At 37.5% G+C, this 23,731-nt stretch overlaps 1 protein-coding gene across 4 annotated transcripts in view; it reads left to right on the top strand.

Annotated features, from left to right (window-relative positions):
* The window catches only part of PTN (pleiotrophin), a 127,637-nt gene extending 107,339 nt beyond the window's left edge, over positions 1–20,298 (top strand). For 2 of the 4 annotated variants that reach the window (XM_003318816.6, XM_009454282.5), the window contains one exon: positions 19,692–20,298. In XM_003318816.6, the coding sequence (XP_003318864.1) occupies positions 19,692–19,747 (56 nt within the window). In that variant the 3' untranslated portion in view covers positions 19,748–20,298. The remainder of the gene's footprint in view (positions 1–19,691) is intronic. The other 2 variants (XM_009454283.5, XM_063815641.1) reach the window with 1 other exon arrangement.
* Positions 20,299–23,731: the final 3,433 nt, after the last annotated feature.

Genomic DNA, 23,731 nt, shown 5'->3' with positions numbered 1-23,731 from the left:
GGTGAACGTTGTCTTTTTTCTTTTTAATTTTTGTGGATATATGGTAGGTGTATATATTTATGGGGTACATGAGATGTTTTGATACAGGCCTGCAATATGAAATAAGCATATTATGGAGAATGCAGTGTCCATCCCCTCAAGCATTTATCCTTGGAGTAACAAACAACCTAATCACACTCTTTGCGTTATTTTAAAATATACACTTATTATTGACTATATAGTCACCCTGTTGTGCTATCAAATAGTAGGTCTTATTCATTCTTTCTATTTTTTTGTACCCATTAACCATCCCAACCACCCATCACTACCCTTCCCAGCCTCTGTTAACCATCCTTCTACTCTCTATGTCCTTGAGTTTGTTTTGATTTTAGATCCCACAAATAAGTGAGGACACGCAGTGTTTCTCTTTCTGTGCCTGTCTTATTTTACTTAACCTAATGATCTCCATTTCTATCCATGTTGTTGAAAATGACTGAATCTCATTCATTTTAATGGCTGAATTGTACTCCATTATGTATATGTACCACATTTTCTTTATCTGTTCATCCGTTGATGGCCACTTAGGTTGCTTCCAAATCTTAGCTATCATAAACAGTGCTGCAACAAACATAGGGGTACAGATATCTTTTCAATATACTGATTTCCTTTATTTTGGGTGGAAGCTGCAGTAGTCATTTAACTAAACTTTTCTCAAAATGATGCATTTATAAATTATTTTCTTCCTTCAGGAAAGAGTACATCATCAACATTTTTTCTTATGTTAATTCAATATGTGAAGGAGATAGAAGTAGGGAACTCACTAATTTTGAATTGGACACTGGGGTAGGAGCTCCTAGTCATTTAATTTAAGCCTTAAAGCAACTTTAAGCATACATTTTATTTATCCTACTTTATATATGAAAAAGCATAGGCTCAGAAATGTTAGGCAACTCACTTGAGGTTTCACAGCTTGCAAGCGGTGCAACCAGATTCAAATTTAAAGTCAGACTGATACCAAAGACCCACTGCCTTTTCAACTGCACAATGCTGCTTCTTGGTATTATAAACCCATGCAACGCTGGTCACATTTATTAGATGAATCTTTATGTCTAGAAGCTTTAAAGGGTTGAGCTTCTGGGGACCTTGCCTAATGTCTGATCTAATATCCACATAACAAATGAGGACAGAGAAAATCAATGACTTATCCATGTCCATTCTGTTTTCTGGTAGTGGAGTGAGTTCCAGGTTTTGTTCTCTTTTGATGTCATTTTTCTGCCTTATTTCAAACATGAGAATTATAGGAAAGGGAATTTTTATAGTGATCAGTAAAGGGCATTGCAGTCATGAGGAAAATCAGTGGTTTTCAAAATATGAGTTTAATTACAGTCATGTGTCACTTAACAACAGGGATATGTTCTAAGAAATGTATCCTTAGGTGATTTCATTCTCAGGTGAACATCATAGGGTGCACTTATACAAGTGTAGATGTGTAGCCTACTGTGCCCCTAGGCTGTAAGGTATAGCTGATTGCTCCTAGGCTGCAAATCTATACAGCATGTTACTGTACTGAATACTGTAGGTTATTGTAACACAATGATAGGTATTTGTGTATCTAAACATGTCTAATTATTGAAAAGATATAGTAAAAATATGGTATAAAAGAAAAAATGGTACATCTCTATAGGGCACTTACCGTGAATGGAGCTTGCAGGACTGGAATTTGCTCTGGGTGAGTCACTGAATGAACAGTGAGTGAATGTGAAGGCGTAGGACATTAGTGTACAATACCATAGACTCTATAAACACTGTACACTTAAGCTACACTAAATTTATGAGAAGATATTTTTCTTTCTCCAACAGTAAATGAACCTTAGCTTATGGTAACTATTTTAGTTTATAAACTTTTAAATTTATTTTAACTTTTGACTTTTTAAAAATAAGACTTAAAGTTCAAAAACATTGCATAGCTATAACAAACATATTCTTTCCTTACATCTTTATTCTATAAGTGTTTTTAAGTTTTTAAAACTTTTTGTTAAAACTAAGACACACACACATTAGCCTAGGTCTACACAGGGTCAGGTTCATCAGCATCACTGTCTTCCACCTCCACATCTTGTCCCACTGGAAGGTCTTCAGGGACAGTAACACATCATCTCCTATGATAACAATGCCTCCTCCTGGAATACCTCCAGAAGGACTTATCTGAAGCTGTTTCACAGTTAACTTTATTTTTTTAGTAAGAAGAAGGAATGCACTCTAAAATAATGGTTAAAAGTATTGTATAGTAAGTACATAAACCAGTAACATAGTCATTTATTATCTCTCAAGTATTATGACTATACATAATTGTCTGTGTTACACTTTTATAAGACTAGCAGTGCAGTAAGTTTATTTACATCCGCATCACCACAGACATGTGAGTAATGTGCTGCCTTCCAATGTTAATCAGTGATAGGAATTCCTCAGCTCCACTGTACCCTAGTGGGAACACAGTTCTGTATGTGGTCCATCATTGGTTGAAACATTGCTGTGTGGTGCATAACTGTATTACGTATAATCTAGTCACTCAGCTCATCGTCAGAAAGTGCCTTCTTTTCCTGTCTTTATCATTCTAATCAAACATATGATCAGGATCTGTTTTGTTTGTTTGATATTTGCTTGTTTTTCATTTTAGAGAACTTCTTTGCTTAGTTCCTGACCACTTTTGTTTTGGGAAATGGCCGTGGATTAATATGCAAACCACTTGGTTTCAGTGTGAAAATCATACTCTTTACATTTTAGAATGAAACATAAAGATGTTGGCAAGTCTGTGAATACCCAACATTAAATTGAGGAAAGGCTGGAGAATGTCTTTGCTATTTGATTGGTAATAATAAGGCTAAAAGATTAAGTGACTTGGTTAGGAGGCTTAATATAGAGAGTTGCTATCCAAACACCAGGGAATTACTAAATATCCCGCAGAGTTTGGTTAAAAATTGCCTTAAAATTCATCATAGTCCATTCTAACAGCATTACTTCTTGAGGTATAGAAGCAATCCTTCCTATTGCTATGTCAATGTTGTACAGATTCCACACTCTAGCCTCAGTCTGCAATTTTGATGATACTAGATGAGAAGTTGGAAACCCTTGTTTGAAGATTCTCTTGGGTTGGAATCCCACTTAATCTGAAGAGATCATTCTCAGCAAACTATTGCAAGGACAAAGAAACCAAACCTCGCATGTTCTCACTCCTAAGTGGGAATTGAACGATGAGAACACTTGGACACAGGAAGGGGGACATCACACACCGGGGCCTGTTGTGGGGTGGGAGGAGGGGGGAGGGATAGCATTAGGAGATATGCCTAATGTAAATGACAAGTTAATGGGTGCAGCACACCAACATGGCACACGTATACATATGTAACAAACCTGCACATTGTGCACATGTACCCTAGAACTTAAAGTAAAAAAAAAAAAATTCTGAAGAGACCTTTTAGCTATCCACTTTGATATTGTATACTAAGAAGAAGAGGGAATATTCATGCTCTTATGCAGAAATAAGAATTGAAATGTGCACATCTGGAATTTAGCTTTCCTGGAGATGGAGGCAGTATTACTCTGGGAAAGGTTCATTGCTTGACTGAAAGATTGTAGCTGGAATTTGCTTAATGATTACCAGAGTCTGGCAGGGATAAATTGGTGAACAATTGTGTTGGACACTTGAGATTTTAATTTCTTAAGAAAAGAGATTGAGTTTAATTAATATAGATTAATTAAATTAGTTAAAACATTGTATCTGTCAAAAGCTTTTAGATACAGAGAGATCTACTCTAGCTCGTTAAGCAAAAGAGGTCTATTCAAGGGTATTATATAGTTCAAAGAATCTCCGGGAGGGCCAAAGATCTGGCTTGGATGCTGCAAGACCAGGAATAATGCAGCCAAAGTCAACAGATCCGGGAGAAATATCTACTCACACCACATGTCACTGATCCAGCAGAAACCTTTCTGCTGCAATTACTGTCTGTTCAGCACATATAATGCTTAGAACTGAACACTGGAAAGTCCGCCACAAGGTGACCCTCCGAAACCAGTCACTTCTGCCCCCTTTCTTGAGGGACTATCCAATCTCCCCACATTTGGCCCCTGCTTCTAGTTGGTCACGTCTACCTCCACATCTCATTTAAGCATGTCTGCTTAATAGAAATTTGGTCACATGGAAAATCCTGCTATGAAGGAGCTTGGAAAATGTTAACTTTCTAGATTCTACCTCTAAACACAAGAAGGGAAGCTTCAAGGGTCTTGCATGCCATGTAGTGAGCAAATCTACCACAGTGTGCAAGAATGTCAGAATGTGGTGGTGTATATCATTAGACTTACCCCTCTCTCCTGTGGGGCTAGATGATGCATTGATGCTACTCCATGGGGAAAAAATTGCCAAGGGTAATCTTACATTAGAACTGTTGAGTACACCATTGTACAGACAGTCGGGTCTCTCCTCACTGGAATTACCAGTCACTTTTTATTTTCTGTGGGAATAATTGATCTGCAAACAAGGAAGAAAGTTGGAAAACAGAGTCTGTCTCTGCTAACAGCTTTGTATAAACTGTCAGAGCAGGCCGGGCACAGTGGCTCACACCTGTAATCCCAGCACTTTGGGAGGCTGAGGTGGGCGGATCACGAGGTCAAGAGATCGAGACCATCCTGGCCAACATGGTGAAACCCCATCCCTAATAAAAATACAAAAATTAGATGGGCATGGTGGTGCATACCTGTAGTCCCAACTACTTGGGAGGCTGAGGCAGGAGAATCGCTTGAACCCAGGAGGCAGAGGTTGCAGTGAGTCAAGATCGTGCCACTGCACTCTAGCCTGGCGACAGAGAACTCTTCAGAGGTCAAATAACTCTTCTCCAAGCCACACGTGTTTTTCAGTGGTCCCCTTAGATGATGGCTCACTATGGAATTAGAAGATGGCAAGAACAAGCATCCCTGCCCGGATGGACCCGTCTGTGGGGGTGCTGTGGCTCTATAGGCAGTCCTGTCTGTGTGGGTCAGGGGACGGTGCAGCCCATGGAGCAGGCTTCTGGTATTTGTCACTGGAGTGCAGAGCCAAGCTAAAGCAGGGGCTGGGGCTTGTGTGGGAGGCTCCAGTGAGAGCTGAGAGGTTCCTTCAGGCCACAGGTGATATTGCCTAATGATCATCTTGGAACATTCTAGTATCTTGGGTTATTGTTCACCTGGCAATTGTTAGTTGTTACTTTTTAAATCAGATGCATAAATGAAGGGTGTTGTGAAGCCCTTTTTAGTACAGATAAGCCAGCTACAAAGTTTATCTGGAAAAGGGGAATTCTCAGATTGTTTTTTGGGACAGGCAGAGATGGGCACACAGGGAGAGATATCTATGCTACAGGTGAGTCAGGGAATGAATGTCAGTCCCTCCTGCTGTCCATACCAAGCCACACGCTGCTGTTACCAGATCCTTGTTCAATTTTCCTGCTCTCGATAACCTCAATTCTTTTTCTTCCTTTCCAGCTATTTCTGAAAGTTTTGCCATCTTGCTGCTCTTTTTTGGAAAGCCGCCTAGCCCTCTCTTATGTTTGACAATTCATCTTTAAAGATCAAAAGAACAGAAACTGTTAAAGTGCAAGACTCAACTGTGTGCAGGACACAGCTTTTGGCAGCTGATTATTAAATGGGAAAAAAGGGGTCAGGAAAGTGATATTCCCAGCATTCTCAATTCTCTCCCCAGCTAAATAGATTCTTTTGTTCTTTTAAAGATAAAAGAAGTTCCCCCCAACATTTCTGTCTATGTTCTGGGCTCTGACATCCCTCAGGAGTGAGCATGGCAACACTGTATGGATGGGCTTTGCTAGGCTGGGAGACTTTTAACTGTGTTGAGAGAGGTGAGGGGGCAGAATCCCACCACAGGCTGGCCTGGGACTGGCTCCCTCCCCTCAAAGGCCCCCTGAAGAGGTTGATGATTACTGCCCTTGTACTTGGCCAGAAGAGGCAGCATGGGGTGCCCTGTGGGAATTCTGTTCCTCTTGATCAGAGGAAAACACTTGTACTCCGTTGGGTCTCAAGTTTTTATTTCTTTTTTATTCTGCTTGTGAAAACATCTTTCAACACCTATGTTTTATTTTCCATCCATGATACCGTACTAGAAGTGGGGAGATCTAATTCTATCCTTTTCTTAGTAGAATGATACCTATTTTGTCTTCTCTAAATTAGAGTTGACAGTGAATATACCATAGGATTGTTATAAAGACAAAATGAAGCACTATAAGTAAGAATGCTTGGTAAATATGCAGTATTTTAAAGACTATTTCCTTTCTTCCAAATGAATTTCTTGAAGTAGGTGTTTTACCCTCAGCACGTTTTCAGGCAAAAGGAGAATTATGGTGATTACAACAATAGTGATTATAGTTTATATTTACGGAGAGCTTAGTGTGTTTTGAGTAAAGTTTAGTGCATTGCTCACACAGGGTGTCATTTAATATTCACAAAACTCTGTGAAATAGTTACTGTTATATTTATTTTTACATACAAGGAAACTGAGGCTATAGAGAATTTAGATAATGATATGGCTCTGTTTCCCGACACAAATCTCATCTCCAGTTGTAACTCCTAGGTGTTGAAGGAGGGACCTGGTGGGAGGGGATTGTATCGTGGGGGTGGTTTGCCTCTTGCCGTTCTCCTGATAGTGAGTGAGTTCTCACGAGAGTTGATGGTTTTAAAGTGTGGCACTTCCTTGCTCTCGCTGTCTCTCCTGCTGCCATGTAAAACGTACCTTGTTTTCCCTTCGCCTTCAGCCATGATTGTAAGTTTCCTGAGACCTCTCCAGCCATGCAGAACTGTGAGTCAATTAAACCTCTTTTGTTTATATATTACCCAGTCTCAGGTAATGTCTTTACAGCAGTGTGAAAATGAACTAATACATATACCTAGCACAAGGTTATACCACTAATATGCAGAGGACTTAAATGCAAGGCGGTCGACTCTGGAGCTCCTGCAGCATGCACAGCTCCTTCTTCTGTGTCATTCCATACAGGTATCTAAGTTTCTTACCTAAGAAAGTGAATGAATTTTAGACCCACCCTGACTCCTTAGCAGGCTGTCTTGCTCATGTATCTTCCTGGCTGGGCACTTGCCTGATCTTTCTCTAGACATTGCTTACAAGCTCTGCCCCAGCCATACCAAACTCCCAAACTCCAGGAGACGGCAGACTGGGCCATGATTTCTTATGTGTCCATTTCTTTGCATCTGTAGTTCTTGAAACCTGGAACTGTTTTCCTTCTTCTATTCTTTCATACATTTCTACTGTTCTTTCAGCAAATATTTTAGCGAGCAAGTGCTATGTGCTCTAGTTAGCACCAGGGATAAATTAATGACCTTACTGGTCTTACAGTGTAGTAGGAGAAGCAGAGGGATAAATTCCAGTGTACCACATAGAGTGGCAAATGCTATGAGACAGAGAAGTGGAGAGTCCTTTAGCATCGTTTCTAATGTATTCATGTTTTTATAAAATCTATTAAGAGCCTGCAGTGGAGCACACAGTATGTTAAGTGCTAGTGATATTAGACAAACACGGTTCCTTCCCTCTGACTGCTGTGTTCTACTGGTGGTGGTGGTGGGTAGACAATGAAGGAAAAAGAGAAATAAATAATAACTAAATCAGTAAATACCTCTTGGCATAAGTGACCTTAAAAACTAAACAGAACCAAGTGATAGAGTGATGGGAAAGGTGTACGTGAGATAGAGTAATCGGGGAAAGCCTCTCGGACAAGGTAACTTTTGAACTTGGTTTGGAAGAGAGAGAAGGGGCTAGCCATACTGGTGTTCTAAACGAAACAAGCGGAAGTTCAAAGTCCTTCAGGCCAAAGAGAGCTTGTTTTGCTCAATGACTAGAAAAGGGATCAGTGTTAAAACTTGCCAGACTTCCCTTCCCAAATATTAAGTCACGGTCTCCTCTGAGAGGACATGTCACTCCTGTGATAAGGCATCCATTATGCTGTACCGAGGGCATGTTTCCCTCTCCTAACAGGCAAACTCTTCGTATACTACAACTTATTCACTTTTGAAAATTATATCATATACTATGCAGCCATAAAAAATGATGAGTTCATGTCCTTTGTAGGGACATGGATGAAATTGGAAATCATCATTCTCAGTAAACTATCGCAAGAACAAAAAACCAAACACCGCATATTCTCACTCACAGGTGGGAATTGAACAATGAGAACACATGGACACAGGAAGGGGAACATCACACTCTGGGGACTGTTGTGAGGTGGGAGGAGGGGGGAGGGATAGCATTGGGAGATATACCTAATGCTAGATGACAAGTTAGTGGGTGCAGCGCACCAGCATGTCACATGTATACATGTGTAACTAACCTGCACACTGTGCACATGTACCCTAAAACTTAAAGTATAATAATAAAAAATAAATAAATAAATAAATAAATAAATAAAAAAGAATTACATCTTATAGTCCCTAGCCCATGAGAAAACTCAAGGAAGAATACTGACTTGAATGAATGAATGATGTATCCAACTAAATTGTCCTGGTCTAGCTCACTAGGCTACATCATTCACACTGGCTTCAAAAATGTGTAGAGAAATCACTGTGAAGGCACAATGAGCTCACTTGGGATCAGAGTCATTTGTGTGTTTTACTCCCCCTCCTTATTGAAGAATTTTTGGTCCTAATTGCTGGGGCAGCTGTGAGAACTAGCAGCTATAAATATTTGTAGGTTTACTTCAAACTGTGTGTCTGCTTTCATCTCCCTGGGCACATTCCATGCTCAGAGGGTCATTAGCTGTGTACTCACAAAACAGCTATAGAGTAATTAGTACTAAGGAAAGCTGCCTATTAGTTATTGGGTTTCGGGACCTCCTTTTTGCTTCCTGAAGCTTTTGCATTTCTGTCTTCTAACTTCCGAATTGAGGCTTTCTGCTTGTGTTTTAAGTTGTACCTGTTGTTATTTATTGAGTATTGTAAAAGTGTATCCTATTTATTGAGTATTTATGATATGACAGGCATTATACTAAGCCGTTAGCCTGCATTGTCTCACTCAAGCTGCATGGCAGCTAAAGTAGTTTTATTTGTATTTTACAAAATAACACACTAAGGTTGCAACTTGCACAAAGTTACCCAGACAGTGAATGATCAGTCTTGAACTTGAAGTCAGGACAGTCTGTTTCCAGAGTTCTTTTCCGTTGTACCAGTGCTTCCCAAACCAAGTGATCACTGCCGGATCTCTTTAGGTATTCTAAAAGAAATTAATAATTTGTTTTTTGTTTCCATGATAATCCTAAACATTCGTATAAGCATATTCAGAGTTATTTATGACTGATTGAGCCCTGTTGGATAATTTCTGGCCTGAGCTTGTCTTTGTATAAAAATTACTCTGAAAACAAATGATCACTCTTAGTGCTGCATTTTCAATCTAGGGTTCTTTAAAGCAGCTATGTTCCTTGAGAGTAAGGGTGAACAGCAAGGTGACTTGTTAACCCAGAGCTCTCCCAGGCTGGGCCCTGGCCTGGATTCATGATTGCCTTCCCTCCGCTATGACATTCCTAGCAATTCTGGTGCTTCACCACAATTTGAGGGATGGCTGTCCTGGTAACTGGAACTGCTGGTGGGGACACTTGGCACACTCCCAGTCTGCTCTGCTTCTCACTGATGCAAACCTACAGGGAAATCAGAGCAAGCTTGTTGTTGCTCAGTGCACAGAGGCCATGAAAATAAAATAATAAAGACTTTTTCTAGAGGAGTAAACAATATTTGTAGAAGAACTCATCAGGAATCCAAAGAGCAAGAAGGAAGTAAAATTGTTCTAGCGTCCTAGTGTTCATGCATGCAGGCGGCAAGGCCCACAGATATTGATGACAGGTTAACACATTCATGGCCCTTTCTTTTGCTAGGCTTTCAAAAATTATTTTTACCCTTACAGAAAATAGAAAAAAACATTTTCAGATCTTCACCTAGATGTACAAGAGTAATAAATTAAGCGGCTCTGAAGGCTGCTATCTAAAAACATGTAAAGTATAGAGAAAGATCTTCAGATCTACCTTTTGCTGCTGCTGCTATAGACAGATTGCTGGGTCTTTTGGGGCAGAAGAAATCACGTGGTGGGGAATAGCTCACCTGCTTACAGCTGGGAGGACATGTTTGAAGGGGGGTGAAAGAATTAATGCGGTAAGATTTGTGAAATCACTGGTGAGCATAAAACCTTATATTGCTTAGCACCTAAGTTACATATTTAAATGACTTAAAATTTAAAAATTATTTAATTCTGGAGGACAAATTTAAAAATAACAATAAACTAACATCCTATTTTTCACCTCTACAGCTAGTGAGGATGCTCTGAAGGATACACAAAAATGAAATATAGTCTGAAATCGAATTCGCGGATGCATTAGTCTGCTAGGGCTGTCGTGACAAAGTACCATAGACTCAGTAGATTAAATATAACTTTATTTTCTCATAGTTCTGGAGTCTGAAAGTCTGAGATCAAGGTATTGTCAGGGTTGGTGCCCTATGAGGCCCTTCTTCCTGGTTTATAGACAGCTATCTTTTCCTTGTGTCCTCACTATATGTGTCTGTGTTCAAATTTCCTCTTCTTGTAAATGCACCAGTCATATTGGATTAGGGTCTATCTGAATGCCCTCATTTTAATTTAATTGCCTCTGTAAAGACTCTATCTCTAAAATATGTTCTCACTCTGAGATACAAGGGTTAGGAGTTCAGTATGAATTTTCAGGAGGGATGCAAGTCAGGCCATAATAACTGATTCTATTTAACTATATCTATATCTATAATTTTTTGAACCAAAAGAAAGATTTATTTGGTAATGAATAGGAAAAACATTTATGGGACTGTACCTACTAAAATTTTAAATATACTGGAGTTCAAACTTTGCCCTTTTTTCACAGATTATAATTTGATTTCCTAGTAGTGCTGGCTATATTATATTAGAGTAAACATTAGATATGATCATAGAAAATAATGATTAGCTAAGTGTGAACTACTTATTACTGTTTATAATACTACATTTCATTTCTAATTTACAATAGTTTATAATAAGGCAAATTTTCTACCTCTGCCCTCATTATTGCAGAAATAAGCTCCTCATTATTGCAGAAATAAGCTCTTAAATATTTAAATGTCATATTAGAGACAAATCGTTCTTTTGTGTTTAGGTATAGAGGTCAATGAATCTGTGGTGTGGGATGGTCACTGTCAAGAAGTGTAAAATCTTGAGAGTGGTCTACAGATTGAGGAAGGGCAGAGGCTTTTGCTAAGCAAAAGAAACTCAGCATTAATTCCACATCTGTGGTTTTCTCTCTCTCTGTCTGTGTATGTGTATGTGTGTCTGTAAATAACAAATAAGGATGGTATACATGTTTTGAGCTAAAACTAGGAGTTTAAATGACAATTTTCTACTTGGTATACATATATGTATGGGTCAGATCAGGGACTGATCCCAACACGCTCATGTGTGGCTGATTCCCCCACCCCTGACTCTACTGTATAAAGAAAGTGCATCCTAAATGGGCCCTTTATGATTTGGAGAAGCTATAGATATCTCAATTCCTTCTTATAGAGAAGGGAAAATGGACAGACAGGAGTGGGGAGAGTTTGAGAAGATGGTAGAGAGGAGTGTTTGGGTGAAGGGAGATGGATTCGTCTACTGATGCAACTGGTGAGTTTATTTGAAAAATAACTGACATGTTGGGGACTTTTATTAATTTTGTTCTGCATGGTTGATGAAGTAATTTCATCTTCACTAAACCTTCTATTAAATCTACTTTATTCACTATTGCTTTCATAGCTAAACTTTCTATTTTTAGGAGATGCAGTTAAATGCTGGGCCGCCTCCCAAAGTGAGTGGGGGGGACAAAACAGGTTCCTGAAATTGTCTAGATGTGTTTAGTCTGCATCTAGACACAAATATATGTACTATCTTTTATTCACATATACTTGATATCAGAAAGCAAATGAGTGCAGAAGAGCAGATAGTTGAGCAGGAGTAGAAGGTATTGCTACGAAATAGAGTTGATGAATGCAGAGGAAGGTGGACAGTGAGGGAAAGAAGAGGTGTGGATGAAGCAAAGTATCAGCATGTGGGTAGCACTGAGGGGCGGTATGCATGTACACATGTTTTCCACACATATCATAGAAGTAAATGCATTGAGTCCGTAAAAGAGGAAATGAAACAAGTGATGCTACAAAATAGGAAATCAAAGAAGAAACAACAAAATTATTGCATAGGCATTGGACTGAACTACATCTGTGAATAATACATTAAGCAAATGTTTAAAAGATTATACTTTTGATTTTTAACAGAAATATGTTTCTGTATTTTGCCACTTAATTTATGCTACTCATTTAAACTGAAATATTTGGAAATTGAATGAATAGTGCCATGTTAGGCAGCCTAGCCAACCAGTACCTGGATTTTAGTTCCTGAATCACTGAGCTGTATGTTCACAATTCAACAAGCCTTGTTATCAGTTCTGAGGCATAGCTGACATGGGGCGAGGGATTAGGTAGTTCTAGATGACTAGGCAGTTAATTCTTAAGCACAGGTGAGTTACTTTAAATAGGTTCACAAAGCGTTAAAAGGATCTTGGTGATATCCAGGCTTTTGAACATATTTACATTGTGATAGTACTGTTTGACAGGGATATGATCCTTTTTCTGTAATAAGTCCTTGCGATTTATTGAACAAGTCTCCGAAAGTGAAGTTTCAGTGGTCTTGATGGTATGCTTCCAGCTGTTCCTTTTCAGCTGTCTCTCTTGACCTCTGCAATGTGCATTTCTGAATGATTTTAGCTTCTTTTAGCTAAAGTGAATTCTATCTCTTAGAAGGTGCACATTTTATATTTCTATTCTAATCAATACTTCCTCCCACTGCTTTAATGACCCAAAGACACTTTATTTAAGTCAGCAGCGAACAGGGCCTGAGTCACTTTAGTTAAAATCTGGGCTCCCCTCAATCTCAAATCATTTCATCTCCTAATTTCCTTTTTAGTTTTTCTGTATACACAGCAGGCCATCTGAAAATAAGTAATCAAAGCAAGACCTTTTACTGAGAAAATGAGATAAGCTTATTTCAGAATTCTCAATTTTCTTACTTCTTGAAAAACATCTCCCCTTAAGGTCTTTGAAAAATCTTTAAATAGATGTCTTTCTCTTAAGGCCCACTTCCAATCTGATTTCTCCCAGATTTTCTTAATATTGAAAGTGGGGAGTTGATGTTTACTTATACCAACTACATGGCAATTCTATTTCCAAAGGGCTTGTGAAAAGATAGAAAACAGATGATGCTTGTTGTTTGATTATTTGCCTTTCAAGAGTAACTTTGCTGTGATAGACTCATATAAATTGCTGATAAGAATTTAAATTACTACTTCCTTTCAAAAAATAAATTTCCCAACACATATCTGGAGTTTTTAAAATGTCCTGCCCTTGGATCCAGTACATCCTTTTCTAATAATCTATACTAAGGCAAAATTTAAGCATTCGATGATTTGTGAACAAAATCAGCATTGCATCATTATTTATAATAACAAGAGGTCAGAACTATCCAACTGATGTACAAAAGATGAAAGGTTACAAAATATATGGAGTAGGATAATATAAAGGAATATTACTTGGTCACGTTTCAAAGTATATGCAATGACATGGAAAATAGATACAATTGAATTTTTAGCATAAAATACTATATCAACTGCCAATATATTCCTAAGTAAAGTCATAGAAAGAAAACATAAATAGAACTCATTGTTAAAAGTGTTGTTTCTACATTGTGAAGTTATGAGTAATCTCTGTATGTATGTGTGTGTATATATATATACATATATATGTATGTGTGTGTGTGTGTGTGTTTCTTTGGTTTTTATATGAGTCTGTAATACTTTTTAAATGAGACAAGTAATTAATATTTTTTAAGAAGAATGAAATAACCCCGAGAGGAGAAACCCTCCTTTTCCTTCAGGGTAAATCTACTGTAGGTATACTCTTTCTTTCTAGTAATTCATTCTCCTTGTAGCTGCTCTATTTTTCACAACACATGTCTCTGGATTGTAGTAGTAAATTAGCAACAAGAAAACCAGGTCTCAAAACCATAAAAATAGCTGCCACATACCCATGATCTTTAATATAAATATGTACTTTAAAGCACTTTACAATTTTGAAAGACTCTCCCATAAAGCCACCTTGAAAGTGTTGTTTGTAATGTCAGCCGTGTGAAGGCAGAGTTTTGTCTTGTTCATCTTTATACCCTAGCGTCTAAAACAGTGGAGATGGAGTGCATATTTGCTGAATCAATAAATTAATGTATTTTGAACATTAGTGGTAAGATGAGATTGCAGAGGACATAATCTCACATGATACTAACACTGGCCCTCTGAGGAGGATGTAGGTTTTATTATCCCCAGTTTATAGGAAACAGAGGCAGAATGATTGATCTGCACAAGATCACAGAGCTGGTAAGTGGCAAACATCTATTTGAACCAATTCTCTAGATTAGGGCTTAGTTCTTAGTATGATTCTAACAAAACTTCATGATTTTTTCATTGTCTCACTGTACCTAAAGGCCATGGTGTCACTTAATACATTAGCATTTATCAAGATTTTGTTTTCTATTCAGCATAGAAAAAAACACACGGGCTCAGAATTGTAACACAGCTCATATTAATTTCTACTCATTCTTCTCACTGCATTTACTGTATTAGCCCATTCTCGTGCTGCTATGAAGAAATACCCAGAACTGGGTAATTTATAAAGAAAAGAGGTTTAATTCCCTCACAGTTCCACATAGCTAAGGAGACCTCAGGAAACATCCAATCATGGCGGAAGGCACCTCTTCACAGGGTGGCAGGAAAGAGAATGAATGCAAGCAGGGGAGATGCCAGACACTTATAAAACCATCAACTCTCATAAGACTCACTCACTATCACAGAATAGCATGGGGGAAACTGCCGCCATGATCCAATTACCTCCGCCTGGTCCTGCCCTTGACACATGGGGATTATGGGGATTACAATTCAAGGTGAGATTTGGGTGGGGACACAGAGTCAAACCATATCACTGCCTGTCTTCTTTCTTATCAGGAGTTGGTATGCATTCAAAGAATTTCCTTGGATAAATTCTGAGTTTTCTAGATTGAATATGGTGAACATGGCCCTTTGGATCCTATGATTCATAGCAATGTAAGAAGCCTGAATCCTTTCTAGAGTACTTTTTCTTAGTAAAGCCTTAGGACTTTCTGAACACTTTCAAACGTATCTTAAAACAATGTAGTTATATTTTTAAAAACCCCACAAAGTTACAAAAATACACACCTACTATTTTTTCTCATCTCTGTATCCCAATTATTATGAGTACTAGCCTCTATCAACTCAAAAACTGGCCAAAGAAAGGATGAAAGTTTGAAAACCCAGGAAGTTAAAATCTACCCAGGGCACTGCTGTGAGATTCCAGTGCAGTGATGTCCTGGTAGGAACAGAACAAGTCACCTTTCAGGCAGGTGCCCTTTACTTTCACATGTTGACAATGGCTCATTCTCTGTTTATATCCATTTCTGCTTTGCAGCCTCAATCCAGGCAGGGACAAGGGACATGTGGCCCGGGGTGTTATTTGATGTGTGGTGTATGTGTACTTCCTTCTCTTGATTTGGCTCTGTTCAATGTGAACTAAAGTGCCCTACTGTTCACATCAGGGTAGGAATCCTATTGGCTCTCAGAACCTTCTAGAGTAGCTGCTGTATGACTTCAATAAAAAAGCACTTGGCTTTAACTAATTATAGCCCTGCTCCAGGCTAATTTGTGACCCACATCTCATAGTAAACATTTCTCTCACTCTAACCTTGAAAGGAGACTAAACTGGGACAGTTTTACCCACAGAGTTTAATCAGGTCTCTGTTCTAAAGACAAAGTGTTAAGAAACCTGGATAAATTTCATATACATATGTTTGTAAGTTTTCTTCTTCATAAAATATTTGTCTTTAAAGATAGACTGAAATTTGACAAGATTCTAATTGGATTTACACTCCTTACTTTCCTTGAGAAATACTCTTTTCTATATAGTAATGGGTTGAACTATTTCCCATTCAAGTATTCATTTATCCACTCCGCATGCAACAAGTATTTCATGAATGCTTGTTATATCCCAGGCACAGAATATACAGTTGCAAAATACAGATAGGGTCTCTATTGTCATAGGAAAGGAAAAACACATACCAAATAATTAGAGACAAAATTAATAGTTCAATTCTAATTTTGGAAAAATCAATGGGAGGCACAATGAGAGTGTCTGTGCACGGAATCTGCTTATCTGAGAGCTCTTGGAGGGCTTCCCTGAGAAAATGCAGTTGAGGCTAAGATTTTAAGGATGACTAGGTGCTGACTGTGCAAATTGGGGTAGTAGGAGAAGGAACACTCAGACCAAGAGGAAATAATATGAAAAGGATAAGATGGAAAGAAGCAAAGAAAATTCAAAGAACCTTCATAAGGAAGATGGGTGAGACATATTATCACCATGTTATGGATCCATTTATTTTCACTAAAGCTTTACTAATCAGCTTTTATACACAAGGCCCTGTGCCATGGGCTGGAGGTACAACAGAGAGTAGAAACTGCACCCTCTCGCAGCTTGTATTTTGGTGGCAGTTACAATGCTAGAGATAGGTGCTCTAACAAGAGCAGGAAAGAGAAACAACTTCTAACTCACACTGCGAGGTCAGCAAACTAGAAGTGATGTCAATGCTGGTACCTGAAGGATGGGAGGCTTTAATGAGACAAATGTCGTAGTGGAAGTGTGGGGTTGATGAAATGAAGAGTGAATTTGAAGGCCAGAGACCAGAGAGAAAAACAGACAAACAGAAAAGATGTATTTGGGGAACTAAAATAAGCATAAGTATGAAGATGGAAGTAAAGAGGGGCAATGTGAATGTTTCAGTTTCTTCATCTATTACATAAGGGAGTTGGACCACGTTCTTTCTGGGTCATAGATTTTGTGATACTATTTTAAACCCCTCATGTATACTAGGTAAAGATTGAGAGGTTGTTAATAAGTTTTTGAGGCCACAGAGATAAGCAGTGACAAAGCTCATTTAGCCTGTCAGTTGAATGTACATAAAAGTCACAAAAAACTGCTTTTGATTGGAAGCAATATTACTGACCTGATTTTTTTTCACAAAAATTTGAACACTTTGTTATGTAAAAAACTAAACTGACCTCATTGCAAATATGAATTCTTCCCTCCTTCCACTACTTTTTACTGAAGACTCTTCATTTTTCTCTTTAGATTGAGCCCAGAGTGGACTCAAGTTCTGCAGCGTGTCCGGACAGTACCATGATTACTTGCCACTTGTGTCAGAAGAATAAGTTGATTGACATTGTACAAATTTAATAAGCAAATTGTTGATTTCCTGGTATTTAGCAAGTTGTCAATTAAGGAATAAAACACCAATGTCAGGTTCAGGGTTACCTAAGAATGTGCTCTTGCCTTTACCAAGAAGAATTTGGTGACAGATTCCTATTCCCAAAGTGTTCTTTGAAATGGACAACCTTACATTAACAGATCAAATAGTGTCCAATGTTCAGAATAATTTTAAGTTTTATGAAACTTTTATACAAAAACCTGATTAGTATGTCATCTGCTCAGACTTATGTATGAAATAGGAACATGTTAGCCAAAATATGAAAATTGCTACTTAGATATCCACTCTACTGGAGACCTAGAAGATAACAAGTTCCTGAGGGTTTTCCAGGAAGGGACATGAGGAAACTGAGACAGGGAAAACCAGAGTTAGGTCTCAGTTGAAATCCTACATTGTTCTCTGAAGATACCATCCTAATATACAGCTGTTGCCTAAAATGTTGACCAAAAATTGGGAATTATTACATTTTCAGACACTGAATAATTTTTCAGAAATTACACATAATGTCTCCTTTGATCTAAAAGGTATCTTTCACTTGGAAATTCTGGTCATTACACCTCTCATAGGGTGAAAGAAAGATATTTGAGAAAACAAACAAAAATAGAGAGCGTGAAAGGTTAAATTTCTTTAGTATAGAAATGGGTCAAACTTGGGAAGTCATGAATGGAATGAATACAATTATGGACAACAATTTAGCCTGGGTTTAGAAACTGCTGACCCAATTGCATATAGTGTACCCTTGAAGTTTGAGTAAAGGAAGATTAGGACAATTACATTGAACAGAAATACTACTAGTGTGTAATGGACTTTGGAACCTACTTGAAGAGGTCATGAAGATAGTATATAGAAATGGAAAATTTCCAGCTCTACTTATGAGCTGAGAAATATACAATATTTCTAGTTGGCATCATATCATATCTTCTGTCGTCATAAGTCTTATGGTCCTCTTGGACACAGGCTGTATGCTCCAGTGAACAATGACCTCATCCCTGTTGGTCATTGTTTTTGTCCCAGTGACCCTATGTTGCTTAGCACATTCATTGACCTGCTCAATCAATATGCCTTGATAATGATTAAGGATTTTAATTATACAGGGTAATGATCTCTTGTTCTTGCTCTATTATCACACTAATGATAAATGCTAACCTTAATTGAGCACATGCTATTGTATCATGTTCTGTTCTCAGTAGATTTTATAGAACAGGTTTAATTTGGATATAAACCGTATGGTTACTATCATATGCTATGGTACTTTTCATATGCCTATTTAAAGATGAGTAATCTAAGAAACAAATACATTAATTAACTTTCTCAGTGTCTCACAGTAACTTAATGATGTGGCCAGGATTTAAACTTCAGCAGTCTGACCCCAGAGCCTGTACTTAACCAGTATATTTCTGCCACTACTATGGACCAAATTGGAGAAGTGGCTCAGAAATATTTAGCAATATCCCCTCACTTGCTAACCCAGTGACTCTGACCATTTTTGTCTTTGGAGCCAAATTAGATGTGTTCTATTCTATATTGCATTCTCCTGTTAGGAAAAGAGAAGTGGAAAGATGGTTGAATGGAAAAGAATGGAGTCTTTTGATTGAAATCCTCAATGTTTTACTTTCCTACAGCCTATGTTGACACATTCCATTTGTTTTGCCCCAAACTAGGAGTTCCTGTAGGCAAAGCTCCAGAGAGAGTACATATGGTTTATAGCCGGTTCTTTCTACATAGATAGCTGGCCAAATATATAAGCAGAGGGCTGACCTGGAGTGGAACCACTTTGGAATTGTTTGCTCAGAAAATATACTACCAAAGAGTCCTACGGAAAGGGAATGGGGGAAATGAGGTGCTAAGCAGAGCTCTCGTAGCTTTTCATTGAGCAGTGACCTGGGTAATTTACTAAGAGATGTCTGCTGTATTTCTATTTTCTAAGCAGGACCCCAAGTCAATATCTTGCCTATCAAACAAAGGCAACCAGTAAGATAACAGGCATTTATAGAATTAACACAGAAGCAGGCTGTGTTCCTCCTGCCCACTCTCACAGGCACTCTTTTGGCAAAAGCAGACAGACAGACAGACAGACAGACACACACACACACACACACACACACACACATGCACATACACATAGTGTTTTCTCAATTTACCAAGAGAACTACCAAGAGCAAACAACTTGTGGATCAATCTGGTCAATTATAAGAAATGTGGCTATTTCTTCCCTGCAATTTAGTAACTTGACATTTTTCTCTTTCTCTCTTTCTGTCTCTCTTTTTTGTAATCACAGCAGAATCTAAGAAGAAGAAAAAGGAAGGCAAGAAACAGGAGAAGATGCTGGATTAAAAGATGTCACCTGTGGAACATAAAAAGGACATCAGCAAACAGGATCAATTAACTATTGCATTTATATGTACCGTAGGCTTTGTATTCAAAAATTATCTATAGCTAAGTACACAATAAGCAAAAACAAAAAGAAAAGAAAATTTTTGTAGTAGCGTTTTTTAAATGTATACTATAGTACCAGTAGGGGCTTATAATAAAGGACTGTAATCTTATTTAGGAAGTTGACTTATAGTACATGATAAATGATAGACAATTGAGGTAAGTTTTTTGAAGTTATGTGACATTTTACATTAAATTTTTTTTACATTTTTTGGGCAGCAATTTAAATGCTGTGACTATGTAAACTACTTCTCTTGTTAGGTAATTTTTTTCACCTAGATTTTTTTCCCAATTGAGAAAAATATATACTAAACAAAATAGCAATAAAACATAATCACTCTATTTGAAGAAAATATCTTGTTTTCTGCCAATAGATTTTTTAAAATGTAGTCAGCAAAATGGGGGTGGGGAAGCAGAGCATGTCCTAGTTCAATGTTGACTTTTTTTTTTTTTTTAAAGAAAAGCATTAAGACATAAAATTCTTTCACTTTGGCAGAAGCATTTGTTTTCTTGATGAAATTATTTTTCCATCTGAGGAAAAAAATACTAGGAAAATAAATCAAGGTGATGCTGAAAAAAAAAGTTGTTTTTGTGTTCAATAATGTGATTTTGTAACCCTACTCCTTTAATCATTTATACTTCCCCAGTCAACTTATTAGCACAGAGAAATTGTCATACCAACTAGCTAAGTCACTCTTGGGCACAAAGGTCCCACAGTTTTTTTTTTTTTTTGTATTTTCTATCAGTAATTAATAGGTTAAATTGGTACTAATGAATTCAACAAAAATTTCACACTAGTCTAGGGTTTAGTGGAGCAGGAAAATGCTCTTATAGTGGATATATTTGGGCTAGCACCAGTCCAAATCAGGATCACTGTAATGACGTGCAAAATGGTAGTTTGGGCTTAGTTTCCATAAACCAAAAATTTTCACTTTGTTACATGCCATGAGTGCCAAAGGCTATCTGTACAACTTCGTTATCTGTTGGCCTCTAAGCACAACTTTTAAGTAAACAAATCTGTTCTCCTATTATTCAGGGAATAATAGAAAATTCTCTGGGATTATCTTTAAAGTATTTCTCTTGACATGCTCTTTAATTCTAAAGTGATAAGACTCAATAAACAAACACCTATCTACCAAGATAATTGCTAAGTCCGTTTTAGGAAATGATGATTTCAGTCTACCCTGGGCTACCTATAAAATATATAATTACATGCTGGTCTAATGATGTAGCCAAAGGGTCTTAGCAGCTAAACTACTTTTGCCATCTAGCCATCTAGCCTAAGACTCTACTTGAGCTAGAAATGTTGAGCAGATCCGTTTCTCCCCTCTACATCAAAGCCAACTGTCAGTGGGGAATAGAAAAAAAGGATGAACTTCCAGGCATTTTATGGACTGGTACTTAATAAAAAGAGTGCCTAGTAAAGTGCAAATGATAGAAACATGAATAATAAATGTAGTTCTTTTACAAGCTGACCTTAATTGGAAAAAGTACTCATGGGGACAGATGGAAGAGAAAAAAGAAAGGCAGTGTCTTGAGTGGATTTTTTGACAGCAAAGTTCCAAAGGGATGGGATGATGGAAGAGCCTGTTGCAAATTTTGATAGCCTCTCAGCTAACATTGCTCCTCTAACACATTTAGCCAAAAACAGCAGCCCATGAATCAGTAATGAATTAAGGTGAACTAGAACTAAATCTCCCAAGGGAAAAACAGTCCTATAAGTAACTGGCATACTCCTTTATTCACAGGGCATGGCAGGAAGCCAAAAGTGAAAGATTTCTCTGCTGTGTCAACTATGATACTTAGCAAACCCTAGAATAGCTCCCTGATTCTCCCCTAAAGCAAAGATTGGTATGCTAAGCTCCCTTATATAGAGTGTGAAATGCAACATCCCTTAAGTCTCAAGAATTATTCTACCCCAGTCTCAGCTTTAAACATCTTGTTAAGTCACACTGAAGTGTTGAAACATAAATGCGAAAGGACAAGCTCTCCAAATCTCTGATTCTCACAAATAGGAAAAAATAGATCGTCATCGGGCACTTCACAGTGTTTTTGAGCAAGCTCTCTGTTCTGGGCTTTATAAACTTCACCCTAAAGTTCATTAAGCCTTGAAGAAGGGAAGGAAAATGTAAAGAAGTCATCTGTGTTCCTTTAAATGGCCTTAGGGGGAAGACAGACTTTCCGTCCAATAATTGAGAGGGTAAAAAGCAACTTTACCAAGACGCAGGCAAAAACAAATCTTCCCTGATGAGAAAGTGCCCTTATTCAGCTCAGAGTTGGTATCCCTCACACTTGTTCTCTGATAGACTTTCTAATTTATTCAGGATATATGAATGCTGTCATATTCTCCTATATATAGGTTGTGAAGAAGAGGATCTTGGATAGACATTTTGACTTCATACATTCCTGGAATGACATATTAACATCTTGTTAACTTAGTAGAAGTGGCACTCAACCAGAGTTTAAGGCTCTAAATATTTTTAAAGAGAATTTCTCCTAAATTGGGTGGATGGGAAGATGTGGATATGAAAAAGATTGAATAATTATACTTGACCGTGAGAAATCTTATTGAGAAAGAAAAGCCTATAGTTCTTTTCCATTGAGGAGACAGATACTTCTTTAAGAATAAGAGATACAGATTCTGTAACATCTATTGGCTCCATAATTCTGAAGTCTTAAATTAATTATTCTACAATTTCCTTAAGTGAAGAACAGAGGTAAATAGGTTATAGAAAGCACTGAAAAAGGAAACAGAAAATACTGTCTTTTGCAAATTGAATTATTTAAAAATAGTTTCCAAATATAAAAATTAGAACTTTATCTACATTGAATCATGGGGTTTTCTAATAGGGTGAAACAAAGAGAGTTTCTTTTCATTAACCTCTCCAAAAATAATAAGGCAGATCAATATCCTTGGATATGGAATATCAAAGCATTCAAACTACTTTTTAAACAGTGATAAGAGCCTTGGAATACATTAATATAAGAAGACAAGGGCATAATGTTATTCTAAGCATCCAGCGAGGAATGCCTGCTTCAAAATTTGCAGACTCTAATTCTACCAGAAATAAAAGATATGGAGCATTTTTAATCAGAGGAAAACATGTCTTACCCTTAGAAACTCACCTGTCCTTTACTGTTTCTGTTCTTCCCAATCCTTTGTTCTTCTAAGCAGAGAAACTAAAGGAAAGTAACAAAGCTTCATCCTGTTGGGGTCACAAGTGAAATAATGTAATTCATAAGCATTTCAGTACGAATGAGAAAAGCAGAGCTACTTTAAAAACTATTATTATTTAAAAAGAAAAATAAAGAATTAGCTCCCAACATTTAATTTTTGTAAAGCGATTTTTTAAAAAAAGAACAAAACCATAACAGGCAGAACATTGATGTATTTCTTACCCATGTATCTATTACAATGATTGTATTAAGTTACTCATGGGGTTGGCTAAAGAGGTTTATATGTAGATTATCACTTCATATTTTCTTTTGTTCTTTGAAAATGTGCATGGAAGCCATGTTATACCTTATTAGAGAATGAAAACATGAAAAATCTTGACCATCCTATCCCTCAATTCCTGGGATGACTTAGAGAACATATAGAGATTGTATCCACATATTCGACTTGCTCTTAGTGGAGATACAGATGTTACATAAGAAAATTAATCACAGAGAATAATTTTTTCCCTTTTTTGATTTTTTGATTATCAGATCCATCAAACATAGGGCAAAGCTTCAAGTATCTTTGTTTATGAGATTCTTGGATAATTACATGAACGCATCCCTTACTGTGAATAATCAACAGATTGAAATATTTGCAATGAATGACATGAATTTTAGACTTCTAAATCCTAAAAGTTGCATGCTTTTAAGGTAGTCATTTTTGCC

The sequence above is a fragment of the Pan troglodytes genome, chromosome 6, assembly GCF_028858775.2.
Source record: "Pan troglodytes isolate AG18354 chromosome 6, NHGRI_mPanTro3-v2.0_pri, whole genome shotgun sequence".
NCBI classification, from domain to species: Eukaryota; Metazoa; Chordata; class Mammalia; order Primates; family Hominidae; genus Pan; species Pan troglodytes.
This window is presented reverse-complemented; position numbering and strand designations above follow the sequence as displayed.